This window comes from Centruroides vittatus, unplaced genomic scaffold (genome assembly GCF_030686945.1).
Source record: "Centruroides vittatus isolate TY-2023 unplaced genomic scaffold, ASM3068694v2 contig_1168, whole genome shotgun sequence".
NCBI lineage: Eukaryota > Metazoa > Arthropoda > Arachnida > Scorpiones > Buthidae > Centruroides > Centruroides vittatus.
The window spans coordinates 1,988,228-2,013,084 of NW_027120749.1; the positions used below are offsets into that span (position 1 = coordinate 1,988,228).

The window sequence follows — 24,857 nt, forward strand, 5'->3', positions numbered from 1 at the left end:
TCTATGCCAGTCCATCATATCAACAAACACAAGTGACCAAGAATAGCCGGTTGCTTGTCTCGAAAAATATTCAAAACAGCATTATGAAGCAGTATCGTGATGATCCAGACAGTGGGGGTCATAATGGGTTTCGGAGGACTTAGTGGGAAAGGGTGCTAGTGAGTAGCAGATTTTAAACCCTGCTTAGCCTTGTCATCACCCCGTGCCCTTAACTTGCACGGTTCTCCGTGCAAGTTAAGGGCACGGTTCTGGTAGCCTAACATGAGACAAAGTATCCAATGTTACGTGCAGACCTGTCTGATATGTCAATCCATCAAGTTTAAATACCGACCCTATCAAGACCAACTCTATTTGCCCCCACAATCGAAAATACCCTTCAATACGGTACGCATTGATTTTGCGGAGCTTCAGAAATGCAGTGAAGGGGTAAGAATGACTAAATCATTTCTAGTGGTCATAGACGAAGCTACACGGATAACTTATGCTAAAGCTATGAAGGAGGATGTGCGTAGTGTCATCCGTTATTTGGATAATTTACCATCATTCAATAATGTAATTACTATCATCAGTGAATGTGGATCTACCTTTAAATCGGACAGTTTCAAGCAATGGGCAAGAGACAGGAATATCATATTAAAAACCACATCACCTTATCATGCTGCAGGGAACAGAGTGTGTGATAGAAAGATACGAGATCTCAAGAAATTCCTTAATTGCTATCTGGATTTCAAAGGCAGGTGGAAAAGTTACTTGGATGCTGCAGTTCGCCACAAAAATTGTAGCTACAACTCTCATTTAGGTTGCTCTCCATTATTTAAATCAGTGCTGTCCAACTGGCGGCCCGTGGGCCGTATACGGCCCGCCAAATTATTTTTACGGCCCGCGAGTACATTTTACTATAAATAAATTTATGTTACTAAATTATTATTATTAATATTAAAATTATTTTACTATGTGAAAATTATGGCCACAATGTTCTCATTAATATATTACGAATATTTTAAAGTTTTCTTTTTAGTATAAATAAAATATTTTTTTACTTAACATAAACTGACTTTTCATTTATCGACCTTCTTGGCCCCCGAAATGTTTGGTGAAGTAAATATGGCCCGTGGGTTATGATAAGTTGGACAGCGCTGATTTAAATGGTAACGTACAGTTGTTAAGCTGGAGGCTGATAGTGAATTCGGTATTATAGATTTACAATCGTATGAAAAGAAGCGTACCGAAGAACAGTGAAGGAAATATCAAGACTCTATCAAAAAATATTATGATAGGAAACATCCAGGATCTTTGGTAAACATTAAAGTTGGATCCTGGATTTTAGTTCAGAGTGGTATGAGGGGAAAACATCCAAACATTAAAGGACCTTATTGTGTCGATAAAGTAATGTAGTACGATAACATGCCTAAAAATGTGATTTATAGAACGGAAAGTGGAACTAGAAAGATAGCTCACCTTACCAATATTGTATCATCACAGGGGTGATGACAAGGCTAAGCAGGGTTTAAAATCTGCTACTCACTAGCACCCCTCCCCATTAACTGCATAACCCCTCCCCATCTGCAATTGTTGAGAATTTGGAGAACTGAGGGGTCACGAAGGAGAAGGAAGAGCTTGGTCAGGGGATAGAGGAGAGAAAGATCACCACCTTTCAGACTGGACATATGTGGAAGGGACGTTGAATTCATCTGTGCTTGTGATCGCCTTTCTTTTTAGTTCAATTGTTGTATTATTAAAATTTGTAATATTACAAACTTTATAAAAGTACTTCAAAAAAGGTACTTAGTGGTAAAAGTAAAAAGGTGTTTGTAAAGGAATGTTGCAAGAAACAGAAACAAGGAACCTCACACACATCCTTGAGACATGAGATTTTATCTGGTCAGCTCTTTAGTTGCCCGTCCCAATTGGTCTTGGTTCCTTGTCTACTCTTTCTGATAGATCTCATGCCTGTTTCCAAGAGTAATTTGAGACTAACTCAGGCTGCAGGAGAGGTCAATGCAAAATTCTGATCCTAACCACAGATGGTTGATCTTACATTGTTAATCAATTTTCATCATAGTGTAAACCGTAAACTTTCAATGAAATATTTTGTCTTCTTGAATTTGTTTTCTTTCTATTCAATTCCAAAAATTTTTGAGCAAATTTTGATAAGGGGTTTGGATGCTATCCAGAGCCTCATATTTTTTATATTTTCTAAAAAATGCTCTTCAAACTCATCAAACAACTTTCCTTTGTCTGAAGACAAAGGAAAGCTGTTTGATGAGTTTATAAATTGGTATATAACTTATTCCATTATAAAACTTACATCCACTTTTAAATTGTTTTTAAACACAGGTTACCGATGGGTTAGCCACACTAAATTATATTAGTCATTATTTAATATGCTGTGCAAATTCTGTTTTCAAAATAAATACCATATTTTACGGACTATAAGACACACTTTTTTCTTTGAAAAATTGCCTCCAAAATTCAGGTGCGTCTTATAGTCCGTAAAATACATTAATTGAATTTTATTATTAATTTTTTTTAGGTATTGTCTTATTGTAGTAAAATAATTCTTATTTCCAAGAAAATTAATGAATTCACTTGTTTATCTATGAATTGGAATATCTTATTAGATAAACATTTATAATTTGCGATTCTAAAAGAAATATATTTTATAATATCCATATCTTTCCCTTTAAAAGTATTGATTTTCACATAGTGTTAAAAAATATTTGAGAGAAATTTGTTGTTTAAATAGCCTTCAATAAATAGAGAAAATGCTGTAAATAAACAAACATTTATTTATTTAGCAAATAAAAATGTTACATTGTAAAAATATCTGAACTTGGGCTAGGAACATGTGTAAAATATAGCATAAATGGGGAGAGAAAATGAAATAATAATATACTTTTTGAAATTTCTGAAAACTGAACAGAAAACAGAGTAGATTGAATTTCTACTTTTAAATGTTGAAAAATTCCTGCCAATATAGGTATACCTCGCCTTACGTCGGTAATTGGTTCCAGGAGAGGCGATGTAAGTCGAATTTACTATAACCATGTAATGTATTTTTATTCAAATAATGACAGTAAGTATTACAGTTAGTGTCTACAAAAATGTAAATTGTTAGAATATATCTTGAAATGTTCAATAATATCCATGGTATTATAAATTATATCGTTTATATAATAATAAAACAGATATTGTATAGTATTTTATGTCATATATTTTATTAAATCATATATAAACACAATAGAAATGAAAATATGATTTAAATGTTGAAACATCATCAGTTTCACGAACAAAATAAAAATAAACAAACCCAAAACATACTAGTGAGTGTACAGATGGGTGTGTGGTCCAGTATAATTGGATGACATCATTGATAACATCATATAACGTACAACTGTGTAGCATGTGTATGCAGATGTTGATATTAGATAAGGACACTGTGTGAAAGGAGGATAGATTAGAAGTTTGTCATTAGACTTTCCAAAAATAGTGATGATTAAGACTATGTTTTAATGCTTTTATTGAAAGAAAATTATGCCTTCAACTTTCAAAAATTTGTTTTTTTTTCTTTATGCTTTTCTTTTTTCTCTTATGGTAAACTAAAGTCAAAAGATTTTTATTATTATTAATTAAATGCTAAGTGATTTTGCACTTGACAATTATTTAATTTTAATATATAACTATAGAGTTTGGATGTTTGAATTTAATTATATTTAACTTTTTCATATTTTTATATGCATCACATCAGATTATCTGTAGCATCATTTTCTTTGTTCTTGGTAAACGCAAACTGATTAAATGTCATTCTCAGGTGCACATCCAGGTTGACCTCTGTCATTGACATTCTTGAAGTTTGCAATATTTTTTTCACTGATGAAAAAGCTTCTTTAAACATTGGCACTAGTTACAGGAACAATCAGAGCAGTAAGAGTCAATACACTCAAAATTGGCATTTCTTAGGCCATTTCTACCAAATCTGAAGTAATCCTCAGAGCTATTGTGCTCTTGTATAGCAATTTTATATTTTACAATCTCCTAAGTCAAAACAGGTTATATTGAACACCATTGCAGCTCAAAAGGTAGCCAGATTCTGTAAAAACACCAATATAGTAGATTCCCTTTAACTCGACTTAATGTAGACCGAGATGTGATGTGTTACCAAAAATGATGAATTTTAGAGAGTCCAGGGTGTGTTATTCATGACTCATAATACATTGTTGCAAATTAACCTATTAAAAATCTTTTAATATATTCAGTTCAAAAGAAAATCTACAGTACAATGTAACATAACATAAAATAATTACTGTACTACAAAAGATATGAAAATTTATACTAAAGTAACAAATTTGTTTAATTTATGTACTGTACAGCAGCATAGAAATGACGGTAGTTCAAATAACAGAATGTTCATAAAGGTATTATATGTGCAAATTAATATATGTATTAACTATGTACCAGTAGGGAGTATTTCTATATGTAATTAAATTTTAATTTTAAAAATATTGGTTATTCAGTTGCTACTTTTGATATTAGCAACATTCATGTTCTGGCATTTTAGTCACACTTGGAAAAAGGATTATATTCTCTGTTAACACATGAAATTGATGCTATTATCAGGTGCTATTGGTGAAGAATGATAACTTATTTGACCCTAGTTTTAATTTATAGAGAGAAAACATAGATTAAATGTATTTATTTATTTTGAATGACACAAATATTACAGAATGTTGAGTTATTAAGAGTTGAGTTTCCAGGACTCTACTGTATCTGCAATGTTAGAGCTTAAATCCTTCACCTGCTTCCAGAATAAAATGCAAGAGTGCTTTCTGCCCAGATATACTGTCAGTTTTTTACATTGAATGTTACAATCCTCAAGAACTTGCACAGTTTTCAGCAGCATGCAAACATGAATTACTGCTCTCTAACTCTTTTATGTGATTTGTATTTGATTGATTTTTTCTCATTTTAATTGTTAGGAGTAAGCATAAAATTGCTTGAGAGCAATCTTTTATGTAATTTGGAAGAACTTCTGACAAGGAGAGGGTCAGATGTTCAGGTCTCAGATTCAAACATAACTCAGTGAGCATGTAGCCCTAAACACAAACAGCTCCTTGTCCAAATAATAGGACCCATTTCTCAAACATTTTTGAAAACAGGCATCTGAAAATTGAGTGTTTTAACTTATGTTTTTGGAAGTTTTGCATTTCCTTTGAACCTTGATAGCCATGATTACTATAATTCCTATTATTATTCTTCGTGTTTAAAGCTTATAAAACAAGAGATTAAAAGATTGTGACACCATTTCCTATTTAGTGAAAAAGAAGTTTCCCTAGATTAAACTCTTTTATGTCTATATAAAACACATTGTAAAAATATGTGAGGGGTCGACTGGGAGGTCCGAATGTGGGGTATCAATCGAGAAATTAAAGGTCTCCTTTTCAGGCACAAATAGGAGAAATTGAATGTCTCAATTGAACAATGGAAGTTTTTTGTAAACTATTTAAACAATAGAAAGACTAAAGTCGAGGAAATTGCGGCTGGAGAGGAGTCGTATTCAGTTGTGGTGTTAACCTCTTCCACGTCCGCCATCGGGTTTCAAATTGTCTCCAGGTGACGATGAGAGACCAATGGGGAGGCAACTTTGGATGAAAAACTTATAAAACTGCACATTTCAAGGACATTCAGAGTTCTTGGTTTCTGGTTGTTGGCACTTGCCATCAGGATTTGCCATCAGGATTTGTGGACCAACATTGACCAACTAGTTGACTCCTGAAACTAACCATCACTCCTGGAGACATTGTGTTTCTCCTAGATTCAACCTTCTCCCAAACTTTTGATTCGAAACTGTGCCGCATGCCCTGGGACCATCCACCAAAACGTACATCATCGAGAGACTGAGAGAAGTTCAGACCAAACATTGGACACTCAACCAAAAAGAAAGAAAAAAAAAACTTTTTATTCGCTCCCAGAGTTGGGTTTTGTCCAAGCTTTGAAGAAAGTTGTAAGAAACTTCTATTTTTATTAAACAGTTTTAAGATGGAAAACCTGTCTTGGTGAGTCTTTCCACTCCCACATGACTGTGTCGATCACTCGGTTATCGAGACAGCCTCCCAATCAGCTAACCTCACAAATAAATTATTCTTATAGTCTTCCTTGCTGTCCTTTTTCATCATCAATAACTAGACTACAAGAATAATTTATTCATATAAGTTTTTAATATTTTGTATTTTTGCAATGTATTTTATATAAATATATTTCATCCTGAATGTTTTATTTTATTTATTTTTTTTTTTTACAATGTAAAATTTTATGGAATCCATAGGCAGGGGAGGTAATCGATGATGAAAAAGGACAACAAGGAAGACTACGGGAATAATTTATTCATATAAGTCTAAATAAAATAATTATCTTACACATAAAAAAATTAAAATTGTGAAGGTTCAAACCTATATCATGCCTAACATCTTATCCACTCAGTTATCGCCATTCCAAGGAGATGCAAAACTTCCAAAGATATATGAGCTAAAAAAACTCAATTTTCAAAGACTCATTTTTCAGAAGTGCCTGAGAAGTGGGTTCTATTATTTGGACAAAGAGCAGTTTGTATTTAGAATTACATGCTCTCCAAGTTTCATTTGAATTGGAGATCCAAACATCTGACCTTCTCCTTATGAGTTGAATAAGTAAATGTTCAGAATTAATAATATAAGCAATTATTTATTGTGACATCATCACAATGCTGGGCTGCAATTTTTAATCATATTTTTAATTTATTTAATTTAAAATATATGCTCTCCATCCCAAATTAATATTGGCTTGCCCCTGTACATCATACTTTTCCTTTCACAACAGTTGTGCCTGTCATCTAATAACACTTTTCAAGGGAAATTTTTTTTAATTGAAATAACACGACTTCTAGTATGCATCAGAATTTCATATAGTTAATTGGGGCCTCCTGCCCCTAAGGCTTTCATATCTGGTCTTGTCTTTCATCTATCTAACTCCATTCTCGAGATTAAGGAAAGATGGGCAGACAGATGAACAACAGTATGAATTTATAGATCTACAAGTTTTTCAAATTGCAGCCCAATTAACTCCCTTAACTCTACCATATAAGCACTATTTTTTTCTCCAATGTAATCTGCCATTTCTCTTCATTCATGTTTTCAGCATGGAATGTTGCTGCCTGAAGCCATGTTCTCCAGTGGGTGACCACTGTAACAGGAGGTAGAGCAGTTGATTTTTCCTGCCTTCCTTAAATAAGTTTGGAATGCTTACCTTCTACTGAGACATTTAGCCAAAGCTGTCTTAAAGAAAGCTATTTGTTGGTTCCCTAGTTTTTCTGTTTCCAAATGTAAAATATAGGTTCAGCATGTTGTGAACAGCATCCAAGAGCATATGACTTGCAATCAAGTTTCCATAGATTACATATATGGAATGTTGTCAAAGATAAGGGCTATTAATCTTAGTACTTGATTGCTTGTTGTTCTTTCAATTAGTTGTATGTTCTTTGGAATTTAGCATAAAGTTGCTATTGAGAACAAATCATACAGGAACAATCCTCTTGATGGAAAAAGTAGATTTTTATTTTCTATAATTTACAATGGATATGCATTTTGAGCTTTATGCTCCTCTTCAGTCTTTATTTTATTATGTATATTGGTAACACTATATAAGAAATTACAGAAGGTATTTAATAATTATTTATATTTAACACATGCATAACTTACAAAAATTTTTCAAAAATAATGATAGTAACAACTGAAATAACTAATCATTAAAACCATTGCATATAACAAGTAAAACTGGAATAAATTAAATATATAAAACTAGCAGATGAGCCTTGCATTGCTCAGGCAAAAAGTAAGTATAGTGAAGATTAAGATTATTAGATTATAACTGAACTTACCCATTTTCACTGGGTGCAAGAATTAGGTTTGAGACTAATTAGAGAATTTTTAGATGCGTCTAAATATCTGTTTGATTTTCCACAAAAACGCAAAAAATTGCATCTAAAATAGTACAGTAGAATCCGAGTTCATTGTAATTCTTAACCCTCTCCCTCTCCCTGCTGGGGGGGAATTTTGGAAATCCCTTCTTAGTGTGCATTCTCACGACGTACCCAAACTGTGTACCAAATTTCAACTTTCAACTCCTAACCATTTGGCTCTGTGCTTATTATTGTCATTATTATTATTATCATCATCAATTTATTTTGATTACATTATAAGATTAGGGCCAAATTTATAAAAAATTTTGTTTTCACTATTCTATTTATTGGATATCTAATAGAAAAAAATGATTAAAATCATTATTGAATTTTAACTGAATAAATCTTTAGTATTTAAAAAGATTTTTTATTTGAGGAAAATAAAAAAATTAAAACCTGTAAAATAAAATAAAATTCAATAAAATAAAATAAAAATCAGAAAATTTTTCATTATAATGGAGAATTAACTTACTTGATGATAACCTTACTTGAATTAAATGATTAATTTTAAATCTAAAAAAAACTTGTTTGGAACATTATATTTCGAATTTGGAATTTATTGTTTTTGGTTTATACCCGAAAAGTGGAAATGATTAAAATATTTATTAATTGCCAAAATGTATACTATATGTGTCACTATTTACTTTCCTTCTTTATTATTTACACTTTATGCTGATTAAAACTAACTCTCTCCTCTTCCCTCAGGGCGTAGAATTTTCAAAAATCCCTTCTTAGTGTGCATTCTCATGGTGTATCCTAACTGTGTACCAAATTTCAACTTTCAACTCCTAACTGTGGCTCTGTGCTTCTAACTGGGCTCTGTGCTTATTATCATCATCCAGTTTTACCGAGTGCAATAATTAGGTCCCCCTCTTTCGAGACTAATTAGAGAATTTTTAGATAGGTTTAAAAATATGTTTGTTTTCTCACAAAAGTGCAAAAAACCACATCTTTGCAGTGTAATTTTTTAACAATGTCCTCAGTTTTTATCATGCAAAGTAAAGCAAGTTTTGAATCAATGCAAGAGCCCATAAAAATGCATTTTAATTATCTAAAACCAATAAAAGACAATTTTTTATTGGTTTTAAACTTTTTATGTTTTTACTACCATTTTTAGTCAATTTTTAAAAAAATTTTAACCAAAATATTTTATTTTTACAGATATATATTATTATTATTATTATTATTATTATTATTATTGTTAACATTTTATTTTATTTATTTATTTACTTATTCTTTGATTTATTCCAGTTTTACTTATTCTACTCAACAATTTTAATAGTTAGTTATTCCAGTTGTCTCTAATTATTTTTAGGAAATTATTTTTGAAAAATTTTTGTGAGTTATGCATGTGTTAAGTATAAATAATTATTAAATACATTTTGTAATTTTTATATAGTTTTACTGATATGTTAGTATGTATAAGGACTGAAGAGGAGCATAAAGCTCAAAATATATATCTGTTGTAAATTATAGAAAATAAGAATATAGTTTTTCCATCAAAAGGAGTGTTCCTGTATGATTTGTTCTCAATAGCAACTTTATGCTATGTTTCAAAGAACATTTAGCTATTAATCTTATTCTTTGAACTTTTATCAGCTGCAAAATATCTAGCACCATATTTACAACTTTGCACATTTCTACAAATTTGGAGGACCCTAACCTGAACCTGTTTTGGGACAGGTCATCAAGAAAGTACATCAACACATTTACAATTTTTCAAATTCATCCAATTCCACAGCAGTGTCTTTATTTGCACACAACTTCATAGTCATTTGCAGATTATTTTCTCCTGAAGTTAGATATCTTCCTGCAGAAACACTGCAAGAAGCTGATCTCCATTCTTGACGTTTTTGTTTTTTTCATTTCTGTATGTTCTGATTTGAATGTATGTGCCAGAGTGTCATACACAATGTATGACACTCTGGCAGATTAGAGTGCTGTCATCAAACTGCCCCATTTTGATATGTTTTTTGCTTTGTCACATGCTGATTGGAATGATGACTGCTGTAATCCTGCAATTTTACTTTGAACATGCTTTACACTTTGAATGTAATGTTTTATTACTGATTTTTTCTTAAATCCACAGCCCAAAGGCAATATGAACTCTACAAATTCCCTTTTTTTCATACTGAACTCCTTCACTGTAAAACTGAATGATTCTCTGTTTGACAGATATTTTATCTTTTACAATTTTCTGTCTGTATTAAGCTACAGTACTGTATGAATGACATGACTATCGTGCTAATGTAAACTTTGTATTATTGATCAAAAGCATGCAATCATGTGGTAATGATGCAATCAATCAGTATTTTTGTGGCATGACAATGGTTTATCTTGATTTATCTCAAAAAATGAGTTCCACACAGGCAACCAATAATTGAGGATCTTGGAAGGAAAATTTGTTAAGTGACATTAGTATCATTTACAATATTATAGTGTGAACTGTAATTTGAACAGATTTTACTATTAAAATCAGCAGCAATTTTATAGAATGTATTGAATTGTCATAGTAAAATCGGATCCTCAAATGTCTGGTATAATCTGGGTGCAGTAATAAGTTTGGCTTTTTCTGTGGTCTTTGTTGTTGTTGATCTTTCTCAGAAAGCAACAACATGCAATATATCACATGCCAATTCTGCTAGTGATAATATTGCAAGTGTTGCCATGTCTGATACTGTAAAAGTAGCAAATTACGGAAGAAAGTAGCAAACTTTACTTTGAGCAAATTTTCACACAAACCATTATTATAGTCTGTCTATGGAAAGAATTTACTTGAGATCAATATCATGCGTGATGTCACTTCATTTAAACCAGTGTTTCTCAACAGGGGCGATATTGCCATCATGTAGGTGATTTTCCATGTTGGGGTGATTAGTAACAATTTATATTTTGGAGGGCAAAAACAATTTTTTGGACAATATAGTAAATCAATATATTATGAATAATTAGATATTTTATTCATTATATTGTACAATAATTAAACAAATAACATTATATTAGTCACTAGTCTATTCAATGCAATAGAATTTGAGGGCCGAGGCTAATGCCCAACAAAATTTTTTTTCGAAGTGAAGGGGGCGATACTACGTGACAGTTTTATTGAAGGGGTGACGATTCATTAGAGGTTGACAAACACAGAGTTAAATCAATCAATGCATTCCCTAATGATGTCAGCACTTTTCGCTTAATGTGTCATAGGCAATGTTTGAATTTTATTTTATTTTCTTTCACTAGATGGCAGAACAACTTTTCCACTAAGTGTGTTAAATTTTTATAGCTTGTGTTAACTGTAAAGAATCATGCATTTAACAGCTGCTGTAACAAACGTCCTCATATTCCAATACTAGAATGTAAAGCTTTCATAATATTGTTTATAATGACAGTGTTGTGTTTAACAAATGAGGAAAAAACTGGAAGTAACTTTCCACAATTAAGTGATCAATGGCTGATACTCATTAGTTAATATCCAAGTTGATTCTTTTCATAGACAGACTATAGAAAATAAATTCACAACAATAACCTTGAAATAGAAAAAAAATTTACTAACTGTAGCGTTTTCGAATGTTTTTAACATTCTTTTTCCTGTAGAATACTAAATATATGAAAAACGTTATAGTTAAGTAAATTTTTTTGCTGTTTCAAGGTTATTGTTGTGTGAATTGTTGTGTGTTAACGTTTCTCTTTTATTGTTGTGTGAATTTATTTATATTTGCAAGACTATAGAAAAATAGGAAAAATGTGGAATTTGTCTGACCTTACCTCCTGTTCTCCCATTGAACAAGCAACTGAAAAGGTGTAAAAGAAGAAAATTACACGAAAAAAGATTGGAGAAGTTTTGGCATACAGATTAATGCTGCAAACATGTAAATTATACTTTTTTATGTTGATTTAATTAAATTATGCCTTTTATGCTTTTGATGCTTTTTCTGATGATGTTCTAACACAAAACAACATTTTACCTATCAATTTGGTGTATTTAGAAGCCATTATGCTAAAGAAAAAAATGAGAAAACCAAAAACACCAGCAAAAACAAAAAATATTTAATGATTAACAAACATTTTCAATAACTTTAGCTATCATCATCATCATCAGGTTAAAAATATTCAAAGAACACAGGTGAATTGAACATTGTAATTCATCTAGTGAGGAGGTTTCTCTCTAGCCTCCCTCTAGCATAGATATCTCTATTTGAAATCCAGAAATAAATACTACAAGTAACACTAAGAACCAGTCAGATAACAACTTTTCTTTTAAATTACAACATTCAGTTCACCTGCATTCTTTTTTGAATATTTTTAACCTGACAATGATAGCTAAAGTTATCAAAAATGTTTGTTTATTGTTAAATATTTTTTATTTTTGCCGGAGTTTTTTGATTTTTGGGGTTTTTTTCATTTTTCTTCTTCATTGTTATCTAGTTTGTGCTGTTCATAAGCCATTATGCTTTTTAATATTAAAAATACACACCAAACCAGAAAATCCAGCAGTATAATATTGATTTAAGAAAAACTTAAATAAAAACAAATGTTTTCAACAAACTTTTCAACTTGAGATGACAATTTAAATTTGTCAAAAATGTTCTTTTTTATTTAGTTGTTTTCTTAATAAATGTTATGCTGCTGGATTTTCTTATTTGGTGAATTTTTGATATTAACATTAACCCAGTTTTCTGACAACTGCTACTTAACACTGGTTATTATTAGATAAAAAAAAAAGAACACTACAAAATCCTAAGATACCAGCAAGACAGTTGGTACTCCAAACATTATGCTTCTTATGTTTTTGATGATTAATGATGATGATTATTAAATGGGATCCATCTTTAGGTCACTAAGACAGCACATGAAAGAACATAAGTAGTCTATTTACAAGTTGATTGGTAACAGTGTAGCTTTGGCCCAGTGGGCATCAGAGAGAGATGTGGAGGTTTGTCGGAAAAGTTCGGTGGTTATAAGGAATTGGAATGAATTGAGTTCAATTTGAGTTGTGGAATAATGCTTTATTTATATCTTAGAAGTATGTTCAAATGATTACAGCTACTGAATCTTGAGCATTAGACGGCAGGCATCTCTCCTAGACAAATATGACATGAGTTATTTGATAAGTTAGTTACTAAATAGGTGGACATAGATGATATACACTAGGTTATATTGATGCTTTTATGATTGACTTTGTTGTAGAAAGCACATTATAATGGTTATTCGTTCTTAGTATTTTTTGGGTTTTATTTATTTGATATGTATATTTCATTAAATCTTGTATTTTTCAGTTATGTTTAATTTAAATATATTGCTGTTTATTCGATTTATGTTCCATTGGGAAATTTGAAATGCATTCAACCTTAAGTAATTATAATGGACATTTGTCTTTTTGAATGTAAAGCTGATGATGATCCAAAATATAAATGAAAATGTTACTTGTTGTAAATAAAGTTAGCTACCTGAAAGCATTTTAATATTAAGGTGCAAGATATTCAGGAGGTTGTTCATATAAACACAGTATATGTGTTATTTTACTATAATGTCATGGAATTCCTTAAAGGGCTGGCCAAGAAAAAAGAGGGTTTCTTGTGCACTTCACTCTGCAAGTTTCACTCTTCTGATTCATATAAGTAAGGCATAGCACACCAGGAACATTCACCCAATCTTTCACCCTGGGATATTCTGAAATCAAGCACTACATCCATACTGGACAACTTTGTGCCATTCATGTCTATCCATAAATGCCTCTTTTGCTTCTTCCACATTTGTTCATTCAAATATATGTATAAAGATAATTTTCTTAAATACTGACCTAGATACTGGTTTAAATCCTGGTCTTGATCAGTCTTTTCCAGAAATTTCTAAACTATTTAGTATATGCTAAATTTATTTCTAGATATTAAATTTAATATAAGATGCCATAACTATCTATCTATATGCCGTATTACTTTCAGTAACATTTACTATTCATCATCATCATCATCATTTACTATTAGTTACAAGTAAAAGCTATACTTTTGCTAGTAATTAATAAAATGGCAATTAGATACTTGTATTAACATTGGATTTAGTTTATAAATAAAACTCACTAACCTTATGTGAGCCTTGCATTTAATTGTGAAAACTATTATAAATGTTTTTGGTCCACACTTAAGGAAGATCCTAGATGTGGACCAAAAACATTCGTAACAGTTCTCGCAATTAAATGCAAGGCTCATGTAAGATTAGTGAATTTTATTTATATTGATTAATGCCTAGAAGATTACTCTATAGTAATTGTTTATTATAAATTCACAAAAAATATATATAATGTAAAAGACTATACAATAAAAAATCTTATTTCCTTTCTCACACCTTTATTTATTATATTTACAAATAGTTTATGGATAGTTTATAATGTGATTTTATTCTTGTGTTTATACACATAATTTTAAGTGCGTATGTCTTCTTGGCTGATAATATAAACTGAATTAGAACTGAAAGCACATCTTTTTCTGTTTCTACCATTATTTCTAAATTTTTAAAATATCTTTAGTCACCAGACAAGACCCATTTCTAGAAAAAGTTATTTGGAAATTGGAAAAGATACGTGTAGAAAGACGAACTAGAAGAACCCCATAACTTTTTAATGTTTTTAAAAATTAATCTTTTACCTTCAGTTTCTACTACTACTACTACTACTACTACTACTACTACACAGTACTACACAGTACTACAGTACAGTACTAGTTCTACATGGACCTTGTTATGATTATTTAATTTAGTAATCTTTCCTGTTGAAATCATTTTCCCTTAATTTCAGAAAATAGCTCTAAACAACCCCTGAACTGTGCTGGTCATATCCTTGTTGTTAAGAGACAATACTGATGTAAATAGTTCAATTGAATAATCTATTGTTTTTAGCACTTAATTTTTGTTTTATTTCAAGTCTATATCAATTAGAGGTTACAGTTTCTCATTTCATTTGTTAAACTGTCTATTTGAAATAAATCAAGTGATTTCTTACTGTGAAATAATTTCATAATGTCTGAAAATTCTTCAAATTTCTTTCCTTTCATAGCACCCACTCCTTGTGTTCTTTGTGTAAATTAGAAAGAGCAGCAGTTCTTACAACATCTGATAAACTAGAAATAATCTGCTTGAACTTGTCTTCCAAATATGAAAATTTCATAAAACCTATGGACAAGGTTCAGATAAAGCAGAAAAAAGTTCTTCAAATTTGGTTGTTTCAAAAATTTGGTTATCATGGAGATCAATATTACTTATTTTTCAGCATAACTTGATATCCAGTTAAGTCTTTTGTTAGAGTACAGGAAAGTGGACCTGAGTTAATTTCCAGTCCATTCATAGAAAGCAAATAAAAATTATTATTCTGAAAAAGAAGATATTCATTGATTACAAAAGACAATAATCTTGCAGTTGTTACAAAAGTTCAGCAGCAGCAAAACTCCTGTAAATTTTATTTCAGTAGTATACTAATAGCATATTAAATAAAACAAGTAAAATGGTGAAGTCATTCTTGGGACAAGACTATGTCTCAGACGGAGAGGGCGAGAACGCATGCACAAATCTCGCACTTGCACCTGTTTGTAAAAACAGTCTCAGCATTTTGTATTTTATTTTGACCTAGTTCTTGGTCCCCTGACTACCTACAAGTCTGTTTTTTTGTGTGTGTGTGCATGATTTGGGCACCAAATACTCTGTGCCAAATTACAACTCCTGACATGTACTGCTTCATACCTCTAAGATGTGCAGCCATTGACAGCAGCGCAATTTTAGAGATGAGACATATTTGATGAGACATAGTCTTGTCAAATATGATTTTTTAACTTGACAAAATTTTGTCTTTTGGTATTAAAAAATACTCTAGTACAAATAAAAAATCTTTAATAAGAACTTTCAAATGTTTCAGTAAAATTCAGATCACCATCATCTGGAAACAGTGAATAGAATAAAAAGAACAAATAATCTCACATTCAGAAGAACATTGTGATTTTGAAATTGATTACACTCACAACAAATACATTGAAAGTAAACATGATATAAATAATAATGTTTTAATGAATAAATAAATAAATAAGCTGTCTTTCAGTAATGCAATGTCATTTTTATTAGGGTAACAAAATTCCAAATAGAACATGGAATACATAGTTTTAATTTATTCAACATTAATCAATCTTTTAAACAAATAAAATAATTTAAAATAAAAATTAAATTACATTAGTAATAAAGTAAAAATTAATATCTGTTTAGTCCTTCACTCCTGGTTTCAGTGTAGGTCTACTGCATGTATTATTGGACAGAATATAAATATTTCCCAAATAAATAACATGTTTCTGTCCTCACACTGGTATGATAACAGTCAACTATAGGAACGTATAGTTGTATTCTGGCATTCTCATCTACCATGTAAAATATCATCCTGGTGAGCCTTCTCATAGTAGCCCCTTTTTAAAGAAATTTCCTAGCATTGTGAAAGGAATCTTGTACACCTGACTTCTTATGTATTGAGAGTCAATCTCTACCATTATGTACTGTATACTTTTGCACACTAATGACAATAAAGGTATAATGGGCAGTGTATACTTGTCTTTCTTAAAAAAAAAACTAAGTTGCAATGAGACTGATCCCAAATAGGGAATAGAGACCTGTGTAAAAATTTTTTTTCTTATCAATCAAAGATTAAACAGAGAATAATGCCCTTAAAACTCTAAGGTTAAAGTAATTAAACTTGGCTAGCCTGCTGTTTGTTGAAATTTGTATTAGACTATAGAATACATAGATTCAATTTATATTGGAAAACAATTTGGAATTTTATTAGCCTGATAAAGATTGTGTTTTATTGCTAAAAGTATTTGCTTTGTTCTTTTGTTTCCTCTTTTAATAAATAGTAAAGTGTCCAAAGACTATTTATTTCTGCCTATTTGTGTGTGTTGATATCAAGTACACCAAAGATCTTTATAAGTAAATAATGTGCAAAAGGTATCAATAAGCATTTAAGGGAGTATACAACAAATAACAATTTAATTGGTTAATTGTAGTGATATTTTAATTGTGACATTTTGTTAAATGAAAAATTGAACATTATAGATTATATAATGTTAATTTCTTCATTCCAAAAATCAGTAAACAAACGTGTGTGTTTGTTATAAGATTAGATTTCAGAATGTGTATGTATTTGAAGTATCTCCCAAAAATAGTTCTTTTGTCCCAAAGTGTTTTAGTAGTGATGGCATTATTCCAATCAGGCTTTTAGTTGTCATCAATAACCAATTTTGTAAGTTCTATATCTTTCTACATTATACTATAGATATTTGATGATCTTTTATCCTGCATTTTGATTGCCATAACTTAGTACTAATGTATACATATAACTGGCACAATACGTGATGATGAAATTAAATTTATTTTGCAAATACCCAATTTCTTGAAAGTGAACCTAGGGTGTCTATTGTTTACAATTAATCTTCTGAGTTATGGTTGAGGGGGAGGGAGAAGATTTAATTAAACTTGTGAAAGAGTGAAGCAACTTTCAGGGATAAGGTTCCTACATATGAAATGGATGCATTGCATAGTTGTCTCTATGAACATTTAAACCTAGTTTAAATTTATTGTAAATATATTTGCTTTAAGGATATCCAGCATATTGTAAAACATAATTGATTACATTAAGGTCTCATTGTAATAAATGAGCATTGGAAGTTAAAAAAATGCCTTTCCGATTAGGGAATTAATAGCAATGTGATTAGGTGCAGGAGGCTAAAATTAGTTGCAAAGAATGACTAGTGATAATAGGTTGAACTTACAAAAACACCAAATTCCAATTTGTTTGTGTCACTATGTATCAATAAGTCCAAAAAACTAACAGAAATGCTACTTTCTTTATTTGTGCTATAGTATTTGTTGATGCCATTTAATAACAAATTTCATCTTCTTGGTCAAATTTCATCTTTTCACCTTTCATACCACTTTAAGTTTTTAACTGTTAAAATTATTATTATTGCAAAAATTTCTTTAACATTATATTTAAATAATGTAAAATATGAACTTTTTACATTGATTTAAATTATAACTGAATTTATTAAAAGAAATGATAAAAAATTTATCAATCAGAACAAATTTTGTTTATTTAGGTTTTAAAAATTTCAAACATCTTTTTTGTTGTTTTTTCAATTAAATGTCATTTTACTATTTGAGATCAGGATAGAAATTATAATTTAGACACTTATAATTTATTATGAAAAATTTGGATTTGAATGTTGTTTTCTGTCTATCATGTATGTTGGAGATCAGAATTCATAGTCTGTAGCAGACTTGGACTTCATGTCAGCCATTAGTAATTCACATAAAAAGAAACAGATTCTTTATATATATAAGATGTATATTTTAATTGAAAAAATGACATATTGAATAAATGAATCATAATGTTGAAGAACAGTATTGTAAAGGAAGAAATAAGCTAAATTTAATGGGATGAATATCTTACAAAAATGTACAGTATCTTCATGAAACATTAGAAACTGATTAGTCAAAACTCTAATTTGAAAAATAATAATAATAATATGGGAACTGCGAAGAGCTACATTTTTATATTGGAAATCGATGCATAAGTTTATGTTATATTTTAAAAGATTTTAATTTTCTGAAAATTATATTCTTAATTTTTTTTCTGTTTTAATAATGAATAGTTGTTATTGTTAGAATTAAAAGTAAAAATAATTGCTAAAATTAAATTTTTCATATCTCAGTTTAAAAAGAATTTTATGTATATAATTAATAATATAAATAAGCTTCTTAATAAATAATGGAAAAATGGATATATTTTAAAGAATCTCTCTTTTCTCTTTCTCATGAATAATGTAGAATCATAAAATTAATAAATTACACAGATAACTAATTATTAAAAAAATTCAGTAATTGATGTTCTCAAACAGTAATTTCAATCAGAAGTTATTTACTAAATAATACCAGATTAAATTTATAATCTGCTTAAGATGAAGATTTATGTTTGGTTTAATATAGCTAGATTAATATTGCTGCTCTGCTAATAATCTCATTATTGAGCAATATTCTGATTGGGTGGTTGAATCACTGGAAATGGTACACAAATATAACTTTTGGAAATGCTACTGCAAATGTGTACTTAAACTTCATAATTAATCTGTTATAAGATTAATTATTATTATTATCAGGATATTACAAAGTTTAATTTTGTTTATATTAGTGGAATATTTTTATAATATCAAAAAGGTTAATAGACATAGTAGTACTATTTCTATCTTCTTTTCATAATTTTTCAATACATTTTTTACATTATTATTAGAAAAATTAAATAGTTGAGATATTACATCTTTTGGCAGATGAATGTTTCAGAATCCATGCCTTTCTATAAACAAAATTTAACAGATCTTTACATAAAGTTTTTACGAATTTTGTTTTTTCTAGTAGTCAATATTTCATTTAATGTTGTTGTTATTTAATAAATATTATATAAATACAGTAGGCAATAATAATAAAAATTTTACTTTGTAAAATTGAAAAAAAATATTCAAACTCGTGCGTAGTAAATTGTTCTAATACAAACACTAATTTACAGATTTAAGAGAGAAAATCAATATGAGAATGTTTTGACATTGAGTGCAGATGTTAAAATACTTTCTTATCAGCTTCAAAGTCTTGTTTATATAAATAGCAAGATTTCCATATTTTACGAGGATTGCCACAATAGTTTGTTTACGTAATGAACTTGCAGGATTAATTGACAATTTTAAACCATAGTTATGTGATTAGAATTATAATATGTTGTTTCAGACATTGTTAATTTGCAAAGTGAGTTTGATTGTAGTATCAGCTACATCTAAAGCATAGTTATCAATATGCATAATGCTGATAATTTTTATTATTATATCCGATTATTGTATTTATATTTAAATATATTTTATCTGTGTTGGTTATTGAATAGATTAAAATTTGATGTAAATAAAATTCAAATTTTTTAATTTTAAATACTTAAAAATGATTCAATTAATTACTTTAAAATTTGGAAAAAAGTTTTAGTTTTATAAATGCAGTCATTTTTTGTTTTTCAATATTTATTTTAATGCCATGACATATGACAGTATTTTTTACAAAAAATAATTTATTTTGAGTTTAAATGGTATTTATATTTTTCCTGTAATTAAATTTCTTATTATTCATTGTGGATTTTTAATCAAAATGTATCAATTTCTTATGGTTGTGAATTGTAAAAAACTAGAAATAATAAGACAATTAAATTTGATTAAACTAAGTAAATCATATATTTTTATATAGTATTCAAATTAAAGCTCAGAGAAAACATTCTTCAGCTCATAATTACAACATAATACTGTTATGTACTAAATTAGAAATAGAGAAAATTGATGTAATAATAAAGTTACTGATCCAAGTTGTAGGAAAATTATCAATACTTTAAGCATTATAGAATTGATAAAAATATTGTAAAATTAGATATATTATTATAAAGAAATAAAAATAGTTTTGATTATAATGTATAAAGAAATTTTTAGTTGTTTTTATCTTTTGTATAACTTCTTACTTATATTGATTCATTCTGTGTAAATTTTTAGGAACAAGATATTAATAGGATATCAGATACTATAGTTGGAACTACAGAAAATATTAAAGAAGGAAATGAAGAATTGAGAGAAGTAAGTTAAATTAATAATTCTCTATAAACTTTTATTTATAAAATATTAAAACATTTCTGTGTTTTTTCAGGCAATGAAAAAGAATGCAGGTTTTAGAGTATGGATACTCTTTTTTCTCATCGTCATTTCTTTTTCACTGTTATTTCTTGATTGGTATAATCCTTAACTATGGTTTATAATAAAATATATTAATATAATAAAAGGTAGTGTAGTTGCTTTATTCTTACATGATTTTAATAAGTTCCATATGGAGAATACAGAATGAATTATTATATATTTACCTAAGTATAAATTTAACTTTTCACCACTTAGTTAATTTTCGCATTATGTAAATTATAATCAAATGTATAAGAAATCTTTTTTAAAACAATTCATAAACATTAAACGTTTATAATATATATATACTGTATAAATATATGTATGTATGATTTAACTTTTAATAACTTTTTTAGATAAAATAAATTTGATTTTAAATTTAATTTGTTTACACTCTTTTATACTTAATTTCAAACTATAAAATAATATCTATTGTTATATGATTCCATATGCAATAAATAATTAAATAGAAAACTTTACAGCATTAAACCTAAAATTATAGTTTGTTTTTGCAGATTTTTTTATTAATGATTATCTGTAAAACATTTTATTATTTGTAAGTTTCATCAATAGATAATATAAATACATCCAGTAAAGTATTTGGTATGATATTGAGGAAAATGGATTAGGTTTCCACTTCAATAATAAAGCATTCTTCATATTGTGAAAAAGTGTTTTTGTTCCTACCGGTACCAAACGTATTTTCTGTTTGATATATACATTACAATTTTTGAAAATTCAAATACCCAGCCAAAAATTCTTAATATTGAATATTAAGAATATTTTCTTTTTATGAAAGTTATACATTCAATTGATATTATATTATATTTTACTTATTTTAAACTAATTAATACAAAAATTTTTTGATAATCAAAAGTTCTTTTCTGCAAATTGTTTCAAAAAATAAATATTATTTTAATAATTATTATTAAAAAATAAAACAAAAATTATCTGAATATTATAAATTGCAATTTAAAATAAGCAAAAGACAATAAATATTAATTTGAAATATTAATATTTAAATTTATTCATTAATGAGGCAATATTGATATAAAATCGAGGTATTTTCCAACTAAGCTATTGGAGAAGTAACATACGTATGCTTGACAATTAAACACATTCACAACATTTAAGCAGAAAACCTATTTAATAATGAATATTTTCAGTCTTATTCAAAGATCTTCAGGTTAATTAGTTCTATTGAACATTACAACTTGGATGGTTAAGAATGCAAGAAAAGAATATAATTATAGAATGCCAAACATTTCAAATTTAAATAAAATGAAATAACATAATATGCATAAATAAAATAACATACAAAATACCAATACATAAAATGTATAAATGTAGGTAAATTAATAAAAAATAACAACAGTAATGATAAAGTGAGTAAAAAGTTACAATTTTTATATATATCACCCACATAGGTAATGAAAAACAAAAGTAACAAATATGTGACTGCAGGGTCGGCACCTCTTTGATGCCACGTCAAGATGACACCACTGTCTCTCTATCGACGCAGAAGCCGTGACAGCAATTATTTTATTATTATTTTTTTTTTGTTAGACTTTGGTCTTGTGAACAGTTGTGTGCGTAAGTGATCAGATTTGGGATGGACGAGGACTATGAGACAGTGAGGCAGAAGTAATGCACTCAGAAACAAGTTATACAAACTAAATACCTATTTATTTGTTCGTAGGATTTTTACACATAAGACTAATAAGGTAAGACTACCAAGTCAATTAGGAATTTGTATGTGCAGATAAATCAAATACGCATGAGAAGCGGCCGGATGGCCAAGCGGTAGAGGTGGCAGACTACCGCTCTGGGGGACCCGGGATCGAATTCGAACGGGTCGAGAAATCCCCAGGAATTTTTCGGGGGTGGTCCATTCGGATATGTCGGGCCCCGTCCCTCACCACCTGGTCGCCCCATTGTGGGCCTGGCTGAACCCATAATGGGCATACTAAAAGAGGCCCTCTTAGTGCCCACAGGGCGGAAAAAGCTAAAAAAAAAAAAAAAAAAAAAAAAATACGCATGAGAGAGAAAGAAAGTTCACAATTGATCGCAAATTGATAAATACCTTGTAGAGGGGTTCTAGGAATCTGAAGCTTGCTGGCTGGGTCGGTAAGAGAAAAAGCTCTCGATGATAGTTCTTCTAGATGTTAACAGTAGGTAATAAGGCTGCAGGTGAGAAGGATAACATATCTGTAGAAGAAATTGCTGAAGTATCAGTTAATGGAGCAAAAATGATGTATCTGACAATACAATCATGGAGGCACAGGAAACAATTGGCCCAGTTGAAGAACCGGTGATGACTGCTGGGTTGTGGAGGAATTGGCGACGACTGACTTGGCTGCCTTTAGTTGTCATATTAAATCGGTAAAATCAGGACAACATGTCAAGAGATTGTGGGAAAGAGTCTCTTTTGACGCTGAGAACGTGTGGAAAGAGATGCTCCCAGGTGTGAAAGTTGACAGATAACACTGCCAACAAAGTTATATTATCAAAAATTTGTATTATTATTTAGTTTAAGTTGTTTAAATTGAAGTCCAGGTTCTCACAAATAACTGCAATATAAACATCCTTGAAGTTGCTAGGTGTCATATGCTTGACACAGCCAATTTTCATTTTTTACAATTTTCCTGTTATACAATCCAGTTTTAATTGAACTATTGAATGCTGTTTATAATCTTGAAATTTTGAGTTCTTAAAAAAATTTGACTCTATGTTTTAATAACAATTTAATAAATGAAAATTTTAGATTTTTATTATTGATACTATAATTACAGCTAAGAAAAATAACAAATCATACCAAACTTTACAATTAAGAATTGAATGTATAACTATTTTTTAGTGTTAATATCAACACATTAAATAATTCAATTGATACTGCAAGACAGTTATACTCTCAAGTATTAATAATTACAGCAGTTATTAGACATGCAGAAATACAAATTTCTGCAGTTTAGTTAGGAGATGTTCATTGAACATACCAGAACTTATAGGCAAGGCTTTAGTCTTATTTAATTGCTTAAAAAAGTCCCAGAACTTTTTTGAATCTAATCTGTACAACTAATTTAAAATTTCATAATTTTGATGTTAATTTTGTATTTTCTAAGTCAATTTTTGATAGAAAAAATTTTGCATTTTTATTTCGTTTAATGTGAGATAATTTAACTTCAAAGTTAATAATTTTTCAAGAAAAAAGTTTAATTATTAATGCAAATATTTCTTTTATACTAGTAGAGTTTAGAAAACTATGAGTATTGTAACTATGTAGACTGTTTTTGTAAGTATTAAGTTAGTTTAAATAAAATTTGGGTTAATGTTATCTTAGGTAGCCAAGATGGCAGCTTGTCTCTAATTCCAGCAAGGAAACAGTGGGTCGCACATTCTAACCTAACCTAACCTAACCTATTCTAATAAATTACATAATTATTAGCAACCAAATTATTAGAATAGGTTAGGTTAGGTTAGAATGTGCGTCCCACTGTTTCCTTCCTGGAATTAGAGACGAGCCGCCATCTTGGCTACCTAAGGTAACATTAACCAAAATTTGAAGTGTGTTATACAAGGTCTGGTCAGAAAGTATCCAAATTGGATTTATTTTAAAAACAGTTATGTTAATTACAAATATGGAACTTAATTGTCTCTGAAGTAGTCCCCTTCTGAATCCATACACTTAGCCTAACTCTGTGTCCACTGCTTGAAACATTTTAAACTCATCTAAAACAGAATGCATGAGGCAGCTATTCACTATTGTATTTCCTCAGCATCCTAAAATCTTTGTGCATATGTTATGGACAAAGTGATTAATACGGGCATTATGAATAATGACCAACAAAATCGGGCATTGTAATAAATATTGATTAATTTATCAAATTGACCGGTCATTATGAATACTGCTATCACCTAGTCGGGCAATGTGATAATAATAAGTTGAGGAATAATCATCCAACATACACTAGCTAATCGGCACTCAGTTGCGTGTGCATATCATGTTTAGTACCGAATTTAAAATTTGATTAAAAAAACCTCCACTTATTTCATTTAGAAATATTTATTTTTTGTGAATTATTTCAAAGTATTTTAAG

The 24,857-nt window shown here is 29.4% G+C and overlaps 1 protein-coding gene across 1 annotated transcript in view; it reads left to right on the forward strand.

The window, feature by feature from the left end:
• Syx18 (syntaxin 18) overlaps positions 1-20,866 on the forward strand; it is a 54,130-nt gene extending 33,264 nt beyond the window's left edge. The window contains exons 9-10 of the mRNA XM_067278183.1: positions 20,584-20,664; positions 20,735-20,866. Of these exons, the coding sequence (XP_067134284.1) occupies positions 20,584-20,664; positions 20,735-20,830 (177 nt within the window). The 3' untranslated portion in view covers positions 20,831-20,866. The remainder of the gene's footprint in view (positions 1-20,583; positions 20,665-20,734) is intronic.
• The last annotated feature ends 3,991 nt before the right edge of the window (positions 20,867-24,857 follow it).